The 24,260-nt window shown below is 46.0% G+C and overlaps 1 protein-coding gene across 4 annotated transcripts; it reads right to left on the bottom strand.

The window, feature by feature from the left end:
- Window positions 1–33: 33 nt before the first annotated feature.
- HMGXB3 (HMG-box containing 3) lies at window positions 34–19,731 on the bottom strand. Of its 4 annotated transcripts, none has more exons than XM_039701204.1 (20): window positions 19,624–19,725; window positions 18,767–18,939; window positions 18,170–18,344; window positions 17,212–17,733; window positions 16,454–16,552; window positions 14,802–14,933; window positions 12,516–12,931; window positions 12,001–12,170; window positions 11,606–11,703; window positions 10,935–11,033; window positions 10,267–10,416; window positions 8,354–8,655; window positions 6,870–6,997; window positions 6,200–6,331; window positions 5,751–5,935; window positions 4,946–5,165; window positions 3,725–3,858; window positions 3,221–3,337; window positions 2,676–2,885; window positions 34–1,963 (listed from the first exon to the last, which is right to left on the bottom strand). In XM_039701204.1, the coding sequence occupies exons 2-20, from the start codon at window positions 18,910–18,912 to the stop codon at window positions 1,493–1,495; spliced, it is 3,906 nt and encodes a 1,301-aa protein (XP_039557138.1). In that variant the 5' UTR covers window positions 18,913–18,939; window positions 19,624–19,725; the 3' UTR covers window positions 34–1,492. The 4 variants fall into 4 exon arrangements, with proteins under 4 accessions (XP_039557138.1, XP_039557137.1, XP_039557135.1 ...); XM_039701201.1 differs by having other exon boundaries at window positions 1,493–1,963; window positions 11,995–12,170; window positions 18,767–18,914; window positions 19,624–19,731; XM_039701200.1 differs by having other exon boundaries at window positions 1,493–1,963; window positions 11,995–12,170.
- Window positions 19,732–24,260: the final 4,529 nt, after the last annotated feature.

Raw genomic sequence — 24,260 nt, 5'->3', positions numbered from 1 at the left:
GTCTTGTACACAAAAAAAAGCCAACCCAAGTCACTTGACCACAGTTTCACCCCCAAAATTGGAGATAATTTATTAAACTTTATCACTGACTGAAAAAAGTCACTAATGTCTCTTATAATAAGTTAATGTTCTTAACAGAAAAACCCCAAGCCATGATTACTGCATTTGCTCAGACTTAATACATTTACTTTAACAGTACGGTACTCAATAGTTCCCCTTCACAGAAGGGAGTTTTCAACCACACCGCAAGCCTCAGAATCTTCCCCACTGCTCACTCAGACAAAATAAACTCCCAAGATGGCAACTTAGCAGTCTGGCATCCTGCTTGTCTCCTCTGTAGGTCACAGCAAACAGCAAACACCTTCACCACCAGCCATGGCCAAAGGGAGCTGAGCAGTGACAGCACAGCTTTGCACCCACAGCCCCAGGTGCTCCTCAGGCGTGCTGCAGAGGCTGAGGTCTCATCCTGACTCCTCTCAAGGGGCTGACAAAGCAACCTGGGCAGCAGGAGACTCCTCTAACCCCCAGAGTGCTGTGAGAGCATGGGCAGGGCAGGTGTGACACCTGACAAAGTGATGGGTGCAGCTCTCCCAGCACGTCCGTGAGGGTGGAATACAGAACCCTGCTCGCTCTGATGACACTGCATTCATCATTCCTCCTTTTTCCCCCAGACAGTGTTTGAGTGTCCCTCCCCTCTCCACAGCCACCCCTTGCACAGCACTTAAACCATCCTGCAACCCCTCAGCTGGCCTGGGGCTCAGCTCTGACATTACCATACAGACTCCTCTCACTGTACCTTTTGGCTTCCAAGTTATTAGTGCTCACAGCAAGGGACAAACAATTCCAGAAACTCCCTGCAGCCAAAGCCCCCACGATCCTGGACCAGGAGTGCAGCCTCCAGAGAGGCTCCCCAGATACAGCTCAGCTCCTCCTCCTCCTCAAGACTCCTTGCAGCCAACGCCTATGAGAGCTCTGCAAGTTTACCAAGCAGGAGTCATTTCCTAAATTCACCTATTCAGAATGTTTTGGGGGAAATCGTTGCAGCCATCTACCGTTTATGCCTGGTCCCACACCCCCAGCCCTGCCACCAATAAGCACAAAGAAGTGAGCAAGCAAGATTCAGAATTAAAAAAACTGTGTGTGCTTGACCACGCACACTCCCTGCTACCAGCAACTCCTCTGCCCTCTCCAGCTGCAGGGAGGGCAACATCCCACAGCCCTCAACAGCAGATCCATCACATGCCTTGGAGGCAGTTGCAGCCTTGTGCAAGGGGGTGACAGACCCATGCTCACAGCAGCTATCACGATGCTATGGAAGCACAGAGCTCTTTGGTCAGTAACAGCAGTCAAAGCCACCAGCATCACATCTCCAACCTGTGGAGGCTGATAAAATAAAATAAAAAATAAACTCTCAAGCCAGACAGCTGCAAAAGCTGGCTCAGCCCACCCATCCAGAGAGAGAAACCAGAGACGGCCAGAGAGAGAAACCAACTCAGCAACCTCTATCCTCCTCCTGCTTCCCCTCTTCATCCTCGTCCGTTTCCGTTTTGATCTGGGCCACGCCGAGCCGGTAGAGCGCGTCACGGATCACCACCTCCCCGGGCTGGCAGCTCTGCACGATCTCCTGGATCTGCCTGTTGACGATTTCCCTGCTGGTGAGGAAGTCCACGAGGCGGTTGTAGAGGTAATAGTGCGTGGGGTTCTCGAAGGTGATGGGGCGCTGGCGCGCGTGGCTGGTTTTGCTGTCGCTGATGGCGGCGGCGATGGCGCCGTAGGGCTCCAGCTCGCGGCACAGCGCGATGCAGCGGTGCCGCGCCGTGGGGTCCCAGGGGCTGCCCTGCTCCGAGCCCGCGTGCACGATGCGGCGCGCCGAGGACTTGGTGATGGGGTGCTGAAGGGAGTGCTCGGCCACCGTCACGTCTACGCTGTAGTGCTGGTCCAGCAGTTCAGGGCAGGACACGTACTGGGGGAGACACACACACACACCAGGTGGAACAAGGAACTTCCCCACAGCTGAGAAGACAAAACACTGGCTGGCCAAACTCCAACCACCATTATGGCCCAGGACAGATGGAGGGCTAAACGATCCAGGCTTCCCCTACGTGCCACAAAGATGGTATGTACACTCCCTCCTCACTTGTATGCCCTCAGATAACCCCAAGGCACCAGGAACAATATTTCTCTCCCACTTCTCAAGGAACAGCAGTAGTCTGAAAGAAGTGAGTTGCTGTGTCAAAATAAGTGACGTGCTCCAAAGTTCATGATCTGAACTGTTACAATGCACTCCCAGCACAGCTCTTCCTATTAAGGACAATTAATGAAACACAATGCCCAGGCAACACGTAATACATTCTGCTATGCTTAGGAGTGATGCACTGGCAAGGCTTAAATCAGGAGATACTTATCAGGTCAAATTCACCCTTGGCAGTGCTCAAGACCAGGTTGGATGGGGCTGTGAGCAACCTGGCCTAGTGGAAGGTGACTCTACCTGTGGCAGGAGGGTGAACTGAATGAGCTCTAAGGGCCCTTCCAACCCAAACCATTCTGTGATTCTATGAAATTATCTTGAGCCACAATGCAGGTTACATATTGGTGGGGGGTGTTAATTTTCATCTCCCTTGCAGCTTTTCCGTGCTGGACTGCCACACTTTGCAGAGAGCAAAGACATAACTCACCGTTGGAGGTTCCATGGGGTCAGAGAAGCAGCCCTGGTTCTTCCCCCACATCTGGGAAGTCAGGCCAGGCCAGCAGAGGTCTGCACAGAGTGCCACTGAAGAGGCTGAATCAACAACATACACTGGAGGCCAGTGACGTGAGGACACCAACAAGTCCACGTGATCCCGAGCATTTTCTCCTCTTACTATGTACTTAGAACCACACACAACCTAGAAAAATAAAAATGGATTAACACCAGCAGTACAATAAAACTGAAAACTTACAGAAAAAAAATCTAGTCTTAAAAACATTCAGCTTCCTTCCAGATATTCCAGACAATGCAGTAAACAGACAGATACTTTCTCTGAAGATACTCTGCTTCCTCCTCAAACACATTCAACCTTGTCTTGGGGAATTTTCCAAGCCCCAAGGAACATGTTTCATTCCCAAGGCTCAGAGAAGCCCATTCCACTGCTTCTATTCAATAAGGAAGTTGCATGCTGTTAAGTCAAATAATGAATAGCCAAGGAAGAAAAAAAAAACTTGTGGCTCCAGTCTTCCCTACCTGATGTGGACACACTTTGTAGATTTTCCCTCCTGTGTGATGAGCAGAAGATGGTGTAATGCTTGTCCCATTCTGTACAAACTCATAGAGAGCCAGGAGGGAATAGCAGAGCTCATCCTAGAAAAGACAGGCCCCAGAAAAAGTGACTAAAATTAACAGACCCCTGCAGAGAGGGAAAAGACAGCATACAAGGTCTCCCAAATCCCAATTTGCACTTCATCCAATAACTTCCTAATCCCACACTCAGCACTGTGAGGATGGACAGGCAATTACACAATGCTGAGCCAGTGACAAGGTAATTACAGGCTTCCTTTTTTCTAGCCCACAAAGGTTCAATTTATTTCACCATGTGAAAATTATCCTATAACCTGCTGGCACCCATCCCTGCCCTTAGTGCAGCCAGATGAGAAATTAATTGTCTAGGATGGCAAGAGTGGATGAGGGAAAGACAGTGAAGAACAGCTCCACTCCTGCAGGCTTGTATGTGTGCAAACAAGCCATTACCTTTGTATGGGATGCCTCCCAGGGGATGCCACACTGTGTCAGAAAGCTCTGCAGCTCTTCCTCACTGTAAGAGTTTATCAGCTCAGGCCTGAAGACTTCTTCCTGAAGGAGCCTCACCAAGGCACTCCCATTACCTGCAAAGGCAGGAAACGGGTCTCAGCACTCATTCTCAGGAAGGGAACTAACCAAAATAATTTCCTAAGAAGACTACAGAAGCAAAGATTGCACAACCCACAGCCAGCAAGAGAGCTGTGAACAGTCCTACTTGCAAAGCACATCACAGACCACTTGTCTTGAGCCCTTCACTGCTGAGGTCACCAGCCTGAGCCCAGCATGGCTGCAGACTCCAAAAGCACTTATCCATCCTGACATTTGTAACCTTTAAATGACTGATGTGAGGAACCTTTAAATCACTGATGTGAGGACAACCAAGAGAAGAAGAGCAGAGATAAATGTTACTGCAGCCTTTGGGCTGAACAGCTCCAGGCTCAGCCTTCACATCTTTCTCTGGAGCTCCACTTCCACAAAAGCCCACACAGCTCTTCTGCAGCCCAACTCTGAAGCAGCTGCAGCCCTGTCTGCAAAACCAACTCACACACTTGCTAAGCTTGCAAAGCCACTTTTCGTTCCTATGCACAACACCCAAATTCTTAAGGGAACCAGGTGCTAACTGATCTTAGCTCTCGGATCTGAGATTACTCCTCTCACTGCTTCTTGTTCCATGCAGTCAATATGTATGATGTACTGAATGTTGACAACTCTGATCAGGACTAGCACACCACTTTCCTAGTTTTTCCTCAAGTTCTGCAAAAAACTTACTCACCCTTTATTGAAACTGTACCACTGAGATACCAAGCACTACCAGTAACTTCCACACTCCAAGTGTCAGTCTAACATGAAACAAACACTGACTGGCACTCAAGATGTGCATGCATCCCTCTGCAATCAGACTCTATCTCACCTGGGGTGCAATGCTGTCATGTCCCCCATGTCTCACATGCATCAGAGCCCACCAGTGCATCCAAACTTCACAGGAAAAGCCAAGCCTCAAGCAGCAAAGAGCCTGAGAAAGCTGCAATCACCTCAATGTTCCTGTCTTTTCTCAGCACACATAACTTCTAAAGTGTCATGCAATCAGCTATTCTTAATGCTAAACATCACCAAGACTGAAGTCACCAACACATCAAGCACTCCCTTAATAAGCACAACCTGAGCCATTACCTGGCACTGGCTGTGTATGTAGGTTCTTGTCCTTCTCTGTATTGATCACCACTGCTCCTCTCATCAGTGGAGGGAAGAAAGGAGCAACAATAGAGGCATCAAACTTTGTGATGGGGATGCTAGAAGGAAAAGCCACCTGCTCAATCACCTCTGTCTCCATCGTGGACCAAAAGTCTTCCACATTCACTTCACTTGATGGCAAGTATTCTGGCCAAGTAAACTACAAAAAGAAAGAAAGAGTGGTCAAATACAAAAAACACAGTCCATTTGACTGTGTCAGTCTCATTCACGGCATGAGGACTATCCAGGAGAGTGCTTAGCTCAAATATAGCAAAATTATTTCAGTCTCCTAAAGCTTCCCACAACCACTTTGCATCATGTAAGACTCAAAATTTACATATTTGACATAAAAGCCAGACATGCTACATTCTCCTACTAGGGCTTTTTTCCCCATTAGAGAAGACAGCACCTCAGGAAAACCTGAGGAAAAAAAGGAATGTGTTCATGTCAAAGGAAGAAGACCAAATTCAACAACTTCCATCCAAGGTTCCTGCTGCCCAAGGCTGCTGGACAAAAGCTGTGGTCCAGGGACAAAGGATCTTGTTTTCCCTGAACTACACATCAACACCTCTAAGAGGAAGCACAGGCATTGCTGCTCCAGCCACATCCTCTTGTCAGGCATCAGCAGAAAACCACTCACAAAAGTCTCATGTATTTATTGTGCATCATGAAGACCAGAGTCAGCAAAAAATCATTATGATCTGCTTTGAACACAAACAGGATGTGAGCTGTGGGAAAAACCTACCTCTATATTTTTCAGTGCTAGGACATTTTCCGTATTCCTCTGGGCTATTTCCACCTTGGGGGTTATGCCACAGATTCCACAGATCATATCATTGTAATCCCGGACTGTCAGGCATTCAAAAGCCCAGTAGCCATTGCACAGCAGTTCCTGGAGCTGAGCCTGCTCATCAGGGCTCAGGCTTTTATCTGAAAAGGGAACATGCCACTGTTACAGTTTTCACATCCTGAAGCCACTGGAGAGGTAGTAGGGCTCTCCTACACAGGATAAAACCAAACCTGCCCTCCAGAGAATTGTTACAAAGAACTGGTCACAGAGGTACTGTTTGGTTTAGGAAGTGATTGAAGAGAAACATACCACACTAAAATAGGTGAGGTTTGCCTTTTTATAACCTAACAATCATCAGGTCACAGTTTGGTACGTTATGGTAAAAAGCAAGAAGGAAAACCCACCAGTTTGCTCCTGAACAGAGTCAAGGATATTGCCAACAGCCACTCTGGGATCCTCTCCAAGTTTAATATGGTTTCGGATTGCAAACAGAAGATCCAAGCTCACTAACAATTTGTTACCCACATTGAAAAGGCCTGCAGTTAAAACAAGACAGTTATTGTCTGTAGGGCTCCAGATCTTCCTCACAAAGAAATGTATTCCTTACTGATACATAACACACTCACGAGTACAGTTTAGAGGATAATGGAAACACAAAGAGTGCTTCTGCACCTCTGAAATGCAGAGTTCCCTGCTGAAAGATCAGCTCCTTTCACAGACTTGTCTGTTGATTAAAAAAGCTACAAGGAACAGCTGTCAATCCATCTCACTAGCCAATGCCATGAAACAGCACTCTCCAGAGATGTCTCTGACTGTGATCTCAGAGGCTGCCTTGCAGAACTCAACATTCACAGAGACCTACACCAGTGAATCAAGGCAAGGCCCTCCTCACCAGAACATTCATGTGTTTTAACTCACAAATGTAGATTTATTTGTAGACTAAGCAGAAGTAATTAAAAAATAATTCAAGTTTAGTACAGCAGGGAAGGGACCAAGCTTTTCTGTGCCTGGACACTGCCCTGATACAATTCCAAGCTTCAGACAACAGTCATGCTGTACTCACATTTCTCCTACCTGTGTAAATGTCAGTGAAGCTATGGAGGGCCAGACACTGCAGGTTCAAGCACACTTTGACCTGAGCTGTAACCACCTGTAATCTATTGGCTGTCAGCAGCCAGCACTCCTGAGGACCAGCAAGGGAACTGCAACACACAACAAAAAAAACAAAAAAACCACTCTGAGTGAAGCCAATGGGTTACTGCAAACCCTGCAGTAACTTCAGACATTCTAGCTGACATGAGTTTATTATTACATAAATCTAAGCCAGCTCACCACACCGTATCACACCAGAAAAAGTTACATTTTAAAACAGATTTCCCAGGCAGTCAGGTCACTGCTCACATTCTTTTAAACAGCACTAGAGCATCCCTTCAGCTCCATACACTGGGCACCTACTGCTGCAGAGGTGGAGAAAACCTATGGTCCCAGCTGCCCTGGGAGAAGTGTCTGTACCATTGCTGTGGTGATCAGTAACACATTCCACCCACCAGCCTGTCCTGCAAACAGAGATTCAGACAGGTCTGCTCCTCTAAATGCAACTGGCAAGGGGGAAGTTCAGACACAAGAGTGCCAGTGGCTCAGATACTGCTGTCCACCTGAGAAAACACTAATCAAAGCCAAAATCACCTCCTTCCCACTGGCAGGGTTTCAATTAGAGCCTGTGCAGGCACATGGGAGAGTCCCACATGCAGAGCATTGCAAAAAAGCCAGGCACAGACAAGGATTTACAATGCACAGGATGGTAAATCCCATGGTGAGAGACAGGGTGTGAGACTGCTCTGTTCTGAAAAAAATACAGAGCATGAAAAGTAACTCTTCTGGAAAGACCTCAATTAGTGCTAGCCTCACCAAAACAAATCTCCATCCTTCATATCAAATTTTTTTTTGTGGAAGAAAGACACAACATTAAACTCCCTGCCATTTTGCTGCAGGAAAAATCTTAGATCATATTTTCAGAAACAGGAGGATGTCTGGCAGACTCAGGGAAGAGATATCCTACAGGTTTTCAAACAAATTTAGTTAAGGCAATCTAGTTTATTTACTAAAAGTTCTGAAAGTCCTTCAGGTTTCAATTTGGATATTTGTTCCAAAAAAGCATTCACTCAAGCACACACTGAGAAATGAAAGGAATGAAAATATCATAAGCAAAAAGACCCACACAGGAAATATTCAGACCAGGGAGAGAGAGAAAAAGGAAAACACACAATGTACATCTGTAAACACACAAGTTTTCCTCTCTCAGCCTCAAAGCATCAGAATGGAAAACAAAGAGGGGATGACTAATGAAAATATTCTGTTTCAATAAGAAAAAAGTTACATCTAGACTTTGCAGTCACTCTTTGATCCTGCTAAACCCTTTCCATACACATCTAGCTTACTCAGTGTCACTTTCACCAGCTTCACTACCAGGGGCCAAAGCAAATATTATTTCAGGCAGACTCAGAACAAAGAAAATCAGCATGAGTTTGAAAGAGTCAAAATCCAAAGCAGAATCTTACTTGTGTCCCCCTTTGAACAAGGGGCTGTTACAGAGGAGGCACTGCACACACGGGCTCTCGTAGTAGTTGGACCAGGAGGTCTGCTCGATGGTCACTGTCTCCTCACTCACGTTGGACAGGATGAGCCTGGAGCTGTTGAGCTCGTGGATGAGGGTGAAGATGTCAGCCAGCTCCGACTCGTTCTCGGGGATCTGCATCACCTTGCGCAGCAGCTGCAGCGTGGACTGGCGCTGGATCTCCCTCTGGGATGGTGTCAGGGGCTCGCTGGGGTTCAGCACCTCCGGCTGACCCGGACTGACCTCCTGCAAAACAACACATCCAACCAGGCAAGCACGGGGATGAAGTATTAAGCCCAATGAAGTCATAAAAGGCAGCAGAAATACAGCAGCCTTTGCGCTCAGTAAACCTGACTTCAACTCTACTGCTGAATCATTGACTCCACTTCAAGCTCAAATTACTTTAACAAAAATAGTTTATTACAGCCCAGCCCTTCAGGAACTCCTGCACTGCCAAACCATCACAGACTGGCCATTAAACTGTTAAGAGCAGGGACTGGGGATCCAGAAGGTGAGGATAACCATCAACAGGTATATGAACACTTCAATAACCCTCATCACTTGAGCCCCCAATTACCACTATCTTTCTCCACGGGTTATCAGGCACAGGCTCAGGGCAGCCTGCACAGCTCTCCAGAAGCTGGAGGAACCAAGTGCTAACAGAGAACTGGGGGCTGTGATACACAGAACACACTAATCAATAACAATTGATCAGCTACAGTCTACCCTTCTCCAACACATACCATCACAACAAATGCACAAACACAGGAGAACCAAAGTCCAGGTTGTGCCAGGAGAACAAAGAGAACCCAAACAGGCTGATCTGTTTAATCCCTGAAACTCTTCTGTCAACATTTCAACCTGGTTTTCTGCCTAGTCCAGCAATGAGATAAATGATCAGTCAACAGCCCCGAGACAACGATGAACTGTGTTAAAGGAATGTTAAATAGATCAACAACCAGAAAAAAAGAAAAAAACTAAATGAGGAAGAGACAAGCCACATGCCTCTCAGAATGGAAGCTGAGCTAAGCACACTGCTGTTCCTTACACAGCTGTTCATGTGAGTTTCACACAGGCCATCTCTGTTTGTTTGCATTTTTAAAGAAAAAACAAAACCACTAAACAAAGTTATGTTCTTCAAAATAAAAAAAAAGGCAAGTGGATGAGTCATTACTATACAGACTAAAATTCTATCTATTTGCTGGGTAGGCATTTCAGCTAAGAGCAGGAAAGCTCCTTTTTTCCTTTATTGTTTTAAAAACGTGACAACTCAGTATGAGAAAAGCTAACCTCTGAGACTGTAAAAGCAAATAAAATAACCCCAGAATTAATTACACCCACATAGAACAGCAGACAACTGAAAATGTATTTATACATCAGAAAAAAACCCTACATCCAGAAATAAATTCAGGTTGGAAGTAAAATTGCTCTACAAACACTTAAAAACAGGAAGCTCTAATACAAGATGTACTAACTTAACTGCCACTAGCCCCAAACTGCTCACAAAGCAGAGCATACTTGGGAGTTTCTTGATGAAGTCTGAAGTTCAACAAAGCTGACACAGCAATGTGGTGACTTCAGGTCGATTTTCCCAGCATGGACTGACACAACAGAAGCATTTTTAAGTCAAGGAGACACCCAGTGGTAGCACTGAGTGTGCTCAATCTCAGCCTGAAGCACCACTGCTACAGAAATTCAACAAACATCATCACAGATATTTTAAACAGGAATAATTCTGTCAGAAAAGTTCATCATTAAAAAAAAAAGCCTAAACCATGTTTCCATAGGGACTTGCAAACTAAACTTCTCAGCCCAGCTCACAACAGACATGATAAAACAAGCCAGCTTGAACCTTACCAGGGATTTTGCAGTTTTCTCAGTCCTGTCTTTGGCAAGGTTGTAGCCACAGCTTGGACAGATGCGTGGCTTGTGCCTGTTTGTGTACACATAACTGCAGGAGGGGTTCTTGCATTTCCCTCTGCCACGTGACGTTGCTAATCCCAAATCCTGAATGACACAAAAGAGATGTTTGCTGACCTTGACTTTTAGTAGTTGGACTCCATGATCTTAAAGGTCTTTTCCAGCCTGAATGACCCTATGATTCTAAGCCAACAAGATTCTCAAAAAGATTATTATATCTTTTATCTCCACTTTGTAACATCTTGTTTAAACATCAGTAGCAAGCCCTGTCACTTTGCACAGAATCCTTTATGTGGCACTTAAACACTCTGGGCCAGTTCTCCACACCAGAAGCACATTAAATTCATTCAGAAACCCCTGATCTGCCCTGCTCACTCAGGGAGGGGATGGGCATTATGCATGGGGACATGAGTTAAAATCCATCTCTTAACAAGGCCCTGCACAGCCATCCTGGACTAGGTCTAGAGATTACACAAAACAGAGATTATTTCATGTTAAAAATAAAATGTATTTGTGCAAGTCAGTAAAACAAAAGTCCCATATCCTTCCCATCACAGAGAGGACACTCCCAGTGGCAGAAGTCACACTATTTGAAAAATTCTCACCAAAGTTACAGTGCAACTGTACTTGTAGGAAGGGAATGTGTCTGGTTTGACTTCCACAACTTTAACCTGAGATGCCCTGCTTGTCACAGAACTGTGGAGCTAAAAATTGAAAGCAGAAAAAACAACATCCATTAGACACCTACTACAAAATACATACATGCATCAATAATCAATATCTATTAGCATTCCTACCCCCAAGAGATGAATTAATGGTCATTTAATATCCATAATACCTTAAGACACTATACTGCATGCAAAGGAATTACAATTCACAGATTCATTTCAGCACCTTGGCATACTGAGTCATATTTTACAGGTGAAAAGCTCAGTATTCAATATTGCATGTCAGATCATCAAAACACCAGCAGATCCTTAAAACATCTTCTGGAAATAGCTGGGAGGTTCCCAAAGTAACCAACACCAGGATTGTCCAACAGCACCTCAGTTCAGTTCCCACACTCAAGCCACCAAGCAGTCATACTGCTATCCAGCCATATCATAAAAACAGCCACTCATAGATCTCATCATCATAAGGCTGCTACATGTTTTGTTCTATTTCTCATTCGGGTCATATAACTCACCTGAGAGAAAAAAGAAAAAAACAAACCAAAACCATGAACAAATCCTCCCCCCAGAAATCCCAGGAAAACAGTTTGCATTTGAAGAACAACCTTTTGTTCCTCAGCAGTTGGTGGCTGCAGAACTGACTGGCCCAACTGTTTCAGTGTACTGGGCTTCAAGCCTGATGTTCTCACAGGGGAATGCTTGTCTAGAAGGAGGAAAGAGATGCATCAGGTTAAGTGTGAGAAAACAGATTCTGTTTCTTGCTGACATCTTTGTTAAATGCCACTCCAGTCGTGTGAGATCTTTCCTCTGAGCTTGAAATAACCCAAGCAGGTGTTTCATGGCCCATTTACTCCACTCATGCAGAGACAAACTGTTTTTTTCCTAGCATTAGTAGCCACTTCCCTTGAAACCTATCCTATTATTGGCAGACACCACTTCAGCAAGGTGGGGAAAGACAACAGCTCCCAAAGCACACAGAGAATGCTGCTTTTACCAGTACTTGCAAAGGCCTGCCTGCTGCTCAGCTGCTCTGTGCTGGCTTCTCTCCCCACGGTGACAGGAGCAGGCAGAATGGCTCGCATGGGTCTGGCTGCAGCCAGCAAGGAGGGCTTGGGTCTTGGTTTACTCTTTGCTTCTTGTCCCTTGTGTGTAGCAGCTGTTGCATCAGTTCTGAAAAATAAGAGCTACAAGTGGAAAAAATATTCCATCTATTTCCCCTCAGCTTCAGTTTTCCTCTTTTCTCTGAATTGTGCTTTGTTTGCACACTAATCACAGCTATTGCAATAGAAAGAGTGCTAATGCTGCATCTGCCCTGTGACTACAATCTGTCACTTAAAAAAAATATATATTAGTTCTGATGGACAAAGACTCAAAGGAACAATCCTGAACTGGCACAAAACAGCAAACACAGTTAAGTCTTACAGGAAGCACTGCCAACAGCCTTCAGCTTCTTGGCCTAGTCCCATGAGCACACAATAGACATATGCTCCCATAACACATGGAAAACTGACTCACCCCACCAGTGGCTTTTTCACCGAGGCATTTGGACTCAACACCTCAGAAGATGTCGACATCCCCAGCCCTACACTTCCTTTCTCTGCCTGCTCCGAGGAGGTGTCTGCTTGCCGCTGGCTCTCCCGGCCCAGCACCGCTCCAACAGCACTCTTCCTGTCTTCAGCAAGCACGTTATTGGGGAGGAAGTGGCCCTCAGAGATGATCACTTCCTCCCACTCCATCTCAGGCATCTGCCCTCCGACAGGCACAGCGCTCAGCAGCTGGCTGACAGCTTCAGAGCTCTCCAAGGTGCACTTGGCAGAACTGTCGCTAGCGGCCGCGGGCTCTGCCAGGGCTGACTGCTGACCTCTTTTAGCTGCTGGAGTTTTAAGAGAGGTGCCTGAATTTGGCTCAGATTTGCTTTTTGGTTGCTTTTCCTGGAAACAAGGAGAGAGTCACATGTCAGAGCTTTTGGCTTTCACAGATAAGCAAGTCCCCTGCACATATGCCATGTTTCTCGTGGCCTATTTAATGTTGGATCAAAACAGCAAAATTCTAAGTGTTTAAGCAGTGAATTGTAAGGGAGTAGACAGACAGCATCTCCTACAACAGCAAAGGCCCTGCTAACATTGTATCTGGCCTCTTGGCCCTTCATGTATTATTTTTAGACATTGTTTACTTTGAAGAATCAATCTATCTTTCTTGAACTCCCTTAAATATCACCATTAGCATCAACACCACAAAGTCACCCACCACCCTCTGTAGCAAGGGCCCACCTCCTACGCTCCTCTTTCATGGTTTCAGCTCTCTGATGCTGTCTGCTCTTCCACATTATTGAGCAATCAAAGGGAGTTAGAGAGAATTTGCATCTTTTGGATATATGCTTTCAGAAAAGCAAGCATGTGAGCCAACCAGAAAACAGGATTACTTAGGAGGATTTTCTGACTTTAAGAAAAATGTTAGTTCTAAGACTAAGGCTACAGAAATCATTGTACTGGAGTCAACAAAGGTATAATGAACACTGGACTGGAATATGGGAAAATATAGCAGAAATGGAATCCAGCAGACCAGAATAAGTCTGAAAGACAAAAAGGAAAACTCTCTCTAAAACCTTTCAGCTCTAACCAGAGTAGGCTTGAACAGCAGCAGACATGCCATGCTCAGGCAGAATCCAGAAATACTTTTTGCATTCAGCCATCTCTCTACCTCAGCACATTCACCAAACAAAAGTGAAGATGTCACCATCACTATTTGTACCCTACCACACAGGAAGCTCAGCCTTCAGCTCAGACACCACAGAGTTTGCAGGCTGCCCAAGAGAGTTCTCATCCATGAATGTTTAATGGATCCAGACACAAAACAAAGCAGGTTGAGAACAAATCCACAAAAAGCCACTGAATGTCAATGCCAATTTTCACGCTGAGAACATCCTTTAAATTGTGCCTGAGGAGTCTTGCTTCAGATAGAAATGCACATCTGCTCAGAGCTGACTAATTAGCAGGATAGTGCCAAGGTTTAAGGATCAAGTGTGTTTTTCTGTACACAGCTAGTAGAGATGCCAATAATTTAAGCAGAGTAGGCATCATGTGGAGAAACACTTTTCCATTCAGACAAGCTTTACAACTCTACCAACACCTGGAAACTTCCTTCCAGTCAGAGGCTAGAACATCATGATCAGACACGTGGCCATGAGACAACAATACCCAACAGCACTTCAGCTTCCACTAGATCAACTTTATTAACAAGCTCCTAAAGGATTGTTAACTGACAGTTGTTCCTCCTCTCTGTTAAAAAAACAATGCTGAAAGACCACAGAAAATTAAATTTGTGGAAAAACTTCAAATGCTGATATTAATCACCACAAAACAACTTCCCAAACTTAGCTGGGGCTGTAGCATATTCAAAGACCACAGAAAACTAAATTTGTGGAAAAACTTCAAATGCTGATATTAGTTACCACAAAACAACTTCCCATGCTGTAGGAGGAGGGACAGGCAATGCCTTCCAGTCAGAGGAACTGTGCAGGCAGAGGGCCAGAAGAATGAGTATCCTCTCAATGAGAGAGTTAGCAAATGCAGCCCCTCTATTCTAACAGATATGAGCAGCATCTTTACCCAAGGTGTGGTGATTTCAGGTCTCACCTCTGCAACAGTGACTTGCTCCAGCACATGCACTGGAACACAAGTGCAGGGATCATTTCTGGTGTATCTGACCTCCTATGCTACATCTACAGGTCTGGAAGTATCACAGGCATTCACAAAATCAGCACTTTTTGTCTCAAAGTTAGGAAAGGAAAGACAAATTTACCTTTGGGATCCATTTCCCTCCCAGGAAGTTCCCACACGTTGGGCATTTTGGTGGCTTATGCCTGGTGACATAAGTGAAGGAACAGCCAGGATTGGTGCAATTTCCATGTCCCCTGCGAGTATAGGTGGTTGTCTGAAACAAGAATTGTCGAGAATTTGTCTACAGACCTGAAAACCACAAAGCTGTGCTGATCATTTCTTTTTCCTCATAAGCACCTTAAAATGTTATTTGGCAAATCACCAGCCTTGCACTATTATTCATTTTACTGAACAAACACCACACAGCTGGGTCAGGGTGAGTCAGCACCATAACTACTGCGAGTCTAAATGCTCAGTCTACACAACAGCCTCTGGTATTACCAGAATTTAGATCAACCTGCAGAACAGAGATGACAATGCACATAACCTCCTGAGAAACTAATCTTGCATTTACAGTGATGTGAAAGTTTTTTCTGAACATGAAAAAGTCATAATAAGATGGCATTAAAATGCTTCTAATAGCAACCCACAATAAGACAAGATGTTACTAACACTCATAACAACACAGCAAAAAGACCTGAAGACAAGCTCTCATGATGCAAAGGCAGTTTTGTCAGTAATTTGTTTCTGTATGGGATGGTCAAGTATTCCCTGATCCTTCACTGTAACTTGCTATGAACTACTGAAACATGAGCAGCATCACCAGGCACTATTTATACAAACTAAAGTAGAACGTGTCATCTGTGCCAGGACAACTGCATCAACACACTTGAGTTTTTGTCAGCACAGCACTTCCCAATATCCTGCTCTCAACAGCTCCCAAGGGAGCTGTTGTACTGTAACTCCCTAACTAGGTACAGATTTTTTTTCTAGAAATGCAAGTGCTGCTGTCAAAGAAATGAGTCAGTTTTAACCAGATCCTTCTCAGGAACAAAACCTGAGGTATTTCCGTTCTCCCCGAGACAACTGGAAGAGCATCACACTATGCACCACTATAAATATCTGCAGTGTTCCACCAGCTGGAAGCACAGAGAACCTGGAAAACAGGATTTGATGCTAGCTTATATAACAGAAGGAGCTGCAGTACTGACTGTACAGTGAACTCCCAAAATGGCTACAAAAACTCCAGGTGGCTGGAGTGGTTAGATTAGTGAAATAATACTATTCTTCCTCATGCAACAGGCCACACAGCCTTTTATATGGCTTCTCAAAATCTCAGGTCATCGCTCCCCTCCTGCCAAAGCAAGAGCTTTGAAGTTCATGTTTTCCTGCAGAGCAGGAAAAAGCAGATCCCTGCCCTTAAAAGGATGAACACTGCTTTTTATGAAGAGAAATATGCATCCAAGTAGTGGATGTAGATGGCTACACAGACACTGCTGTTGGCCAGATGTGTTGCGATAAGCTTTATCTACTCCACCTGCTTCCAAGAACTCCCTGAGGAAGAAGGCAGAAGAAATGGGCCCTGTAAGACACTGTAGGAAGTCAGAGACCCTCTTAGCCTGTGCAAGACATAACACAAGGGACAAGAAATACATCAAGTGATACGGCGACTCCAAATTGGATTATCTTTAGAAACTGAACCATGAGCAAATCCCTCCCTCCGACATCTTTACGACAAATCTGTGACAATACATCCAAACCTTAACACACCATACAAGATTCTGAATTTCTTACCAATTTAATTGATGCTGGGTTCTCCACAACAGAGTGAGCTGGCAAAGGTAACATAATAAACTGTGTTGCAGGTGTGGAGGAGCTACTCTCTTCAGTATCCTAAAATGAAACCAAAGAGAAAATATATGCAGAAAACAAGACATGGTGATGCATATCCCTCCCTCTTATGAACATTAATGTGTCTTAAGGACTGATGAGACCAGAATACAGGACAGAGCAGCAATCATTTCAAAAGCAATAACCTTACCAGATGTATTCTGGAAATTACTAAACTCCTCAAACAAAACAGAGAATCCAGCTCTTCACAGACTATGGTTTTCTATGGTGGATCCCTAAAATTTCAGCTTAAAAGGACTCCCTTCTACCTCTGTGCAACTAGGAAAACAGCTATCAGAAGCACAGCAGGATCATTTTTTCTCGCCAAAATCTTACAGTGCAACTGCAGAACCCAATTACTGGCACTGCAATACCTCAAATATTGTTATAACAAACAGTTAAAAGAACTCAGTCATGTTAAGACACAACTAGTATCAGCACAGGGCTGAGTCAATCTGCAAGCAGAGACAACTCAGTCATCATTTTACTTTTGTATCATCGATTACAAAAGTTTCTGTTTCTCTCAGCACCCAGCATCAGCAAGCTGGGCAATCAGAGGATCTCCTGCACCCACTGAGGATCTCAAGTAAAATGTGGGAAACAGCACTCAGAAGTTTCAGGTGAGATCTGGCAGGAGCCCGAGTGTAACTGGAAAGACTTACCCTGCCAGTGACCACGGTCACCACAGACACGCCATCGGGCACCTGGGGACGGGCCACAGCCACGTCTGTGGGGCTGCTCACCAGGGTCTCCTCAATGACCACCCGGGCTGCCTGGTACGGCTGTCCCTCTATTTCCAAAGAGGCCTCGTCCAAGAGGATCTCTCCAGCCACTTTCTCTGTCACAGGCCCAACGTAGTGGGAGAGAAGCTCAGAGGCAGCAGCCTCCCGTGCAGCCTCGGGCAGCCCCTCGATGGCGATGCAGCGCTCCGCGGCGCCGGCCTGGCCCGAGTCCACGGAGAGGATGCTCTGCACGGGGTCACGGGACACGCTGCTGACATTCCTGGGAGCTGCCAGGCCTTCGGACGCTGCCGGGCTCTGCGTCACACACAGCTCCACAGACGGCCTGCTCCTGTCCTCCTGAAGAGTGCTTTTGGGGATAATGATGTAATCGGAGCGAGGAAGAATCTTCCGGAAGCCTGGGATGTCAGGGACTACTGCAGTTCGAGTGGATGCCTTGGAGTTCTGTGGGCAAAGCCAGAGGATGGAATAAATGAAGATGAGAAGAGATTCAGTTCTCAATCCTGCTATTTTAGTGCCTAAGGTTCAAACAGATTCCTGAAGTAGTTTGCTGGGAATTTCTCCACACGGACAGAGCCTGCAGAATCCCTCTCATTCCTGGTTTTATCACTCACTTCACCAACACTCACTCTGATGAAAGGACACAAAAAAACCCTGCTATGAGCAGCTACCAGACATACCCATCCTGGATTACAAACCATCCTCCCTGGACTGAACAGAAGGCAAAGGCAAAAGGCAGTGACCCCACAGTGCTTCTCTAAAGGCTGCCCTGAGCAAGAATTCAAAAACTGGAATCTGCAGCTAAATGCCTCCCACACAGTGCTGTGTAAGCAGGGAACTGCCTCTCTCCCCTGCAGCCAAAGAACTCCCAGAAACTCACCGGGTCCAGCCCCTCTTTCTCTAGCTTGGCCTTTTCCAAGTAGTAGCTCTTCTCAGCCACACTGAGCAACCTCCAGCTCTCACTGATCTTTTTGTTGATTTCAGATTGAGGGAGGTGTGGAAGCTCTTGTTGTACTTTCAAGTAAATATCATAATAGTAGAGAAGGTAAGCAGATCTGAAACACAACCAGAAATTGAAGTATTAAGGTCATTCTACATAAATTCTTTGGGGAAAAGTAAATCCACAAGGTTTAGGTTTGTCTCAAGGTCATGTGACAAGCAAGTTACATTTAATTTTATTTGCAAATGCATTTTTTAACCAAATGAAAACTCTCTGAGGAGAACCTCAGAAGAAAAAAAGAGAACACCTGAGGAACAGCCTAAGGCAAATTATGTAGGGTAAACAAACTCTAAACTGAGCAACAGTGGCACCTGTAAAGAATGTCTGAGCAGGCCCAAAGCATCAAGCTGATATTTCACATAAATGCTTTACACCATGAAGTGTTCCAAGGGCACTGCAAAGCCCCCTCGTGTCAGAAACAAGGAAAACTGCCCCCACACCCTTCCAAGGAACTAAATGGAGGCAGAAAGAACCTACCGAGGCTTCTTGGCTTTTTCTCCATGATCAGCAGTACTTTTATGTTTCTTCTTCTTCTTGGATGGCACTGGAGACGTGTAAGTGTAAGTGCTCTCTATCTCCTCCATCACCACAGTCACCTCGGCGCCGTCGTAGGGAGCCTCCATGGCTACAACACACACTCTGTCACCCTGCTGCCAGGTTAGACAATACATAGATACTATACTATACAGTGTACATACTACATATATATATAAAAAATACTATATAGGTTGTTTCTCCCAACAAACAGCACTTTTATTTGCTTTCATAAACCGACAGCACTGCTGGCATCCACGTTTGACTCTAATGAAATGAAGATAACTGTGTGTTCTCCATTTATCTACTTTTAGAAGGCAACTTCTATTTCTATAGCCTCAATACCACCAGCTCAGCACAGACACACTGCACCTGAATTTCCCAATGGGGAACTGGGGCACGGGGAGCCCTCAGGTGAGGTTGGTGACCCAGAGCGAGCCGCACACGCAGCCAGGAGCTGCCTGGCCACGAGGAGTCCCACCACGGCCACGCCACCAAGGCCGGGCCGGAGGCTGAGGGAGCAGCCCCGGAACCCCTCAGCACCGCCAGCTCCGGGGTTCCTGCTCGGCAGCGATGACGGAGGGCTCTGGGGCGCGGGGAGGACACGAGAGATAAAGGCAGCAGCCCCCGGGCAGGGCAGCGCCCCCGGGCAGGGCAGCGCCCCCGGGCAGGGCAGCCCCGGCCCGGCCCCGCTCCGCCCGGGGTGCCGGGAGCCCCGCGCCGTGACCCGAGGCCGAGCGGAGCGCCGCGCCTCCCTCCGGCCCCGCTGAACGTTTCCGCTCCCGGCTGTCCGCACTCACCGCGCAGCTCCGCGGGCGGGCAGGCGGCGAGCTGGGGTCACGTTCCCGCCGGGGCGCGGCGGCGTGGAGGAGGCAGCGCCGGGGCCAGCGGGGGCCGCCGCGCCGGGGCCGCTACCGGAAGTGACCGCGGAGACGGCGTCCGGGGCACGGCGGGGCGGGACGGCGGCCGGGAGGGGTCACTCCTCCTGCGCGTGCGCGGCGAGGCGGCGGCGCGCACGTGCGCGGTTCCCGCCGTTTGTCGTGAGGGCGGCGCAGCGCCGTGCAATTAATGATTAATTAGCGCCTAATTAGCAAAGGGCTCGGGCCGCGGCAGTGCCAGTGCGTCCTGCAGGGACGGCACCGAGCTCTTCGGTTCATCAGTGCGTGCAGTTGTCAAAAGTGGGATAGAAACTGTTGTAAAACAGTTGGTAATTGTTAAGCATTGTTGGTTTGGTTGTTCTGTTGTAAAAGGGGTTCAAAGGGCAGTTATAAGAAATGCGGTGTTCGCCGTACCGTGTTACACCTGTGTGAAGTGCATCCCCCTGCCCCTCAGCGAAACGAGCCAGCCTGGACAGAGCTGCAATGGAGCGCATTAAACCTTCATGGAAATGAAGGATGCAAACAGAAACCAACGCAAACAGACCAAAAAAAGGATAAAAAGGGGCATCTGGGCCAGTGAACCTGTGCTGGTCCACCTGGAACATCGGGGACAGCGCTGCTCAAGAAAACTCAGCACCGTGCTGCAGCATCCTGGACGGGAATGTTCCTGCTCGGCCTGAGAGCCCCCCTGCTTTAGGCCTTTTTAAATTATAATAAATGCTGAAGTCGCTTTAGTACCGGGAGCGTGTTCCCGTTTGTGTGCTGTCTTCACGCATTTCTCCCTCCTGCACTCCTCGGAGCGGCGCTCCAGGCCTGGCCCTTCCCTGGTGGAGTGCAGCACCAGGGCAAAGCAGTGCATCCCAGCAATCCCATCCCAGCAGTCCCAGTAATCCCAGCAATCCCATCCCAGCAGTCCCAGCAATGGCATCCCAGCAATCCCAGAATCATTTCGCTTGGAACAGACCTCTGAGATCATCGAGTCCAGCCTATAACCCAGCACCACCGTGTCAAACAGACCGTGTGTGCCACGTCCAGTCTTTCCTTAAACACCTCAGAGGATGGTGATTCCACCTCCTTGAGCAGCCCATTCCAGTGTCTAATCACCTTTTTTGTGAAAAAAATTTGTTCACCATGGATTACTAGGGGAGTGTGAGAATGTCAGAACATAATACTCCTACTGGTAAAGAAGCCCCACACTAATGAATACAGGCTAGTACAAGCTCTCAGAGCTATTAATAAAATAGTTTTCCAGGGAGGTCAAAAGCAGAAGAACCAGTAAGGATACAGCTGAAACCTGACTGGTAAGGCAGAAACAATATACTTAAAAATAAGAAGCTAGAAAAGGGTTAGAAGAATTAATAGCTAAATTTGTGAAGAAGAGGACTTAAGACTAAGTCCTCTCATTGTGTTGCTGGTTATGTCACTGTAATACATATAGACATAATTTTAAAAATCAATTAGAAAAGTTAATCAAAATAATTAATTAGGAACGTTACATAATTTCCAAGGTTACCTGGGAACAGAGCCTGACCCCCACCTGGCTATCACCCTCCTGTCAAGGACTTGCAGAGATAAGGTCACCCCCAAGCCTCCTTTTCTCTGGAAAGTTTCCATACACGACAAAGTAATTGTTTTCTCAGTTCTCATGAATGTTAAAACTCAGTGCTTTTCTCCTCAGGAAACAAACAGCCCCATTAGGCTCTGTACCCATAACCCTCTTCCTCTGAACCTTTTGGGAAGCAGGATATCGTGCAGCTATTGCCTGAACACGTTTTTCAAATTACACATTTTTATTTTTTTCTGTATTCATGTCTATTTCTGCAATGTACATCATTACTTCTAACTTTAGATGAATATAAACCACATCTATGTCATGCCTCCTCTGATTGTGGAGGAGCAGAAAAAGGGCTCCTCTCACCAAGCCAGTCATTAATAAACCCCACAAACCACTGATACGACAGCCAGTATTCAATCTGCAAATGGTTATTTATTCTCCTGAAGCCCTGCAGTCGTTCCTGTGCCCTGTTAGTGTTTATTTCTGATAGTTTGAGGCAAGCTGTCTGTTCTGCATCAAACACTCCATCCAACCCCTCTACTTTTCCAAAGCTCCATACTTTTATTCAGATCAATAAACAACCATTACAATTTTCTTGGAATTATTACCTAGCCAAATATTTGGAACAAAATGGCTGGTTGACCTTACAGAACAACTGAAAGTAATAGCTTAAGAGAAAAACACTTGAAGGAAAGCAGCCGTGTTTCTTTCATTGTTCATGGATGAGTTCTGACAATGTGCATGCAGAGAATGGTATTAGAAACTCAAATTCTTTCCTAAATTTGACTCTTCCATGGACATTTACATGGCTTTATCTGAGGGAAAAAAATATGAACAATATGTAAGTTATTTTAACTACACAGTGACAGCACTTTGAGGAGCAGGGGGAGCAGCTGTGTTGGGTGAGCCTGAGGAGGGTACAAAGGAGCCCCTGCTGTGCCAGGAGGGGAAGGGCTCTCTCTCCCCAGGACACTTCGTGCATCAATACCTCGGGAAATGAAAGGTGTTGGTGGAGATTACACAGGGATCTCCCTCTTCATTTTCCTGACAAAGTACAATGATGTCTTTGAAGGAGTTCAAAAGGCAGGCAGGCACACAGGACTGCAGCAGGTACCAGCCTTTACTTCTGAAGAGTTGGCTTCAGAGCCTGCTTAAATAGAGGAGAAGTTGTAAGAGATTATTCACCTATTCGGTAGCAGTTCATCCAGCTCCAGCTCTCCCACCTGCCAGCCTCCCAGGGCTCCATCCCTGCTCCACTTCAGCCACCACGATGTTGTCATGTGAGTGCTGTGGGGCAGAGGTGTCATCTCAGAGTGTGACTTGACATCATCTCTGTGTGTCACCTCGAGCAGCACCAGTTTCCAGGAGGCTTTCGTGACCCCATCCCCTGAAACAAAAGCCAAACGAGATTGAGACAGAAAAACACTGCCCAGGGCTTGGGGGGATCATCCTTCCCGTGGAGGTGGAGAGCTTAAACCCCCATGGGACCTGCTGTGGTAAAGGGGAGTGGAAGGGGATTGAGGAGTGGCCAGGGGATCTGCTGTCAGCTGGAGTCACCAGGCACAGTTTCCATGAGTCCTTCCAAGCTGCTTTAAACCTCCCTGAGATTTGCTCTGACAGTGCACTGGTGACTGTGGGCACTTTCTTTCCTCTGAGAGTAAAACCGCACTGAACCTGTTCCTCTTTCTGTGCACACAGCTGCTGCAGCTCCTGTGTCACCGTGCCATCCATGGCTTTGTGCTGACAGTAACTGCACGGTGTGAGAGCAGCAGCCAAAGGACTGGAGACACAGAAGGAGCATCTGTCTGACTGTTGAAGGGTAAAGGAGCCCCTTTCCCTCAGAAGTGCTGCAATAAAGATGTTGCTATTTTTAAAACGGCACCAGTGGAAAAGCAACAAAGGGATTTGTTGTATTTCTGAGGAATTCTGGTCTGTTTGGGAGCTCTTTGCAAGAATAAACATTAAGGATCTCAGAAATGTTAACATTTTCAGTGTTTCTGGTTATATACACAGGTTTTGGGGAGTGGGAGTAACAAAACAAAACTTGGGCTGTTACTGAACTCACAGCACAAAATCAACAAGAAAAGGGACCAAAAGTGCAACATTCAATTTAGGCAGCAAAAGATCTCTTCTTGTGTTATCCAAAACAAAGCATACATTAAACCAATAGAGTTATTGCACAAATCTCCCATTTAATCTTCTAGGATCATAAAAATTTCAATTTCTCTGTGAGACAGTTCTAGCCACACACAGCACTTGGGATTTTTGTGTTTATAAAACACAACCCCCCTCTCCTTTGAAATTTCTTTGACTCCTGAGTCACCATCCAACCAATCTTGTCCTCAGCAGGCAAACAAGCACATATTTTACAGTCAGTAAAATATTTTTCTTTCAAAAAGGTTACAGAAAACATTTTCTAGACATTTATTCTTTTTTTTCCCTAAGTAATAGAAGAGAAGCAATGATTCATGTGACTTCTCTATTTTAGTTGTTTCAAAAAAAAACTGTTAACAAGGCTTCATATTTTAAACGGAAATTTGATCTTTACAGTTTTCCACTAAATGAGACATAAAAGTATTATGTGTTAGGTGTTGAAAATAATGAAAGCTATCAGAAGAAGCACAGTTTAAAAGCCTGTCTGTGAAGAAGAGAAACCTAGTGATACATTTGTGTAAAATAATGATCAGTGCAGAACAGGCCAGGCAAGCGTTCCCATTTCTTCTTTATTGCTGATAAAGGAAAGGGGAGAGCTTTTGAAATTGGAAATTCTAATTTGGTTCAGATTTGGAAAGTGAAATGGAAGCATAACCATTCAAAGCTCAGAGGAAGAAATACCTCCAGCTTTACTGCCAGTTGATCACAGAGCAGCATAGGATATCTGCAAGTATCCAAAACCCACTAAAACTTCCCATGGATAATGCACCCATCTGTGTCAAGATAAAAAAACACAGGAACAACTTCCCATCTAAGGAATAAATTCATCACTGTCTAAAAGACCAGGACA

Source organism: Passer montanus, unplaced genomic scaffold, assembly GCF_014805655.1.
Source record: "Passer montanus isolate IOZ18808 unplaced genomic scaffold, ASM1480565v1 scaffold15, whole genome shotgun sequence".
Classification (NCBI taxonomy): domain Eukaryota; kingdom Metazoa; phylum Chordata; class Aves; order Passeriformes; family Passeridae; genus Passer; species Passer montanus.
The sequence above is the reverse complement of the archived record's forward strand: the minus strand, read 5'-3'. Positions and strand labels throughout refer to the sequence as shown.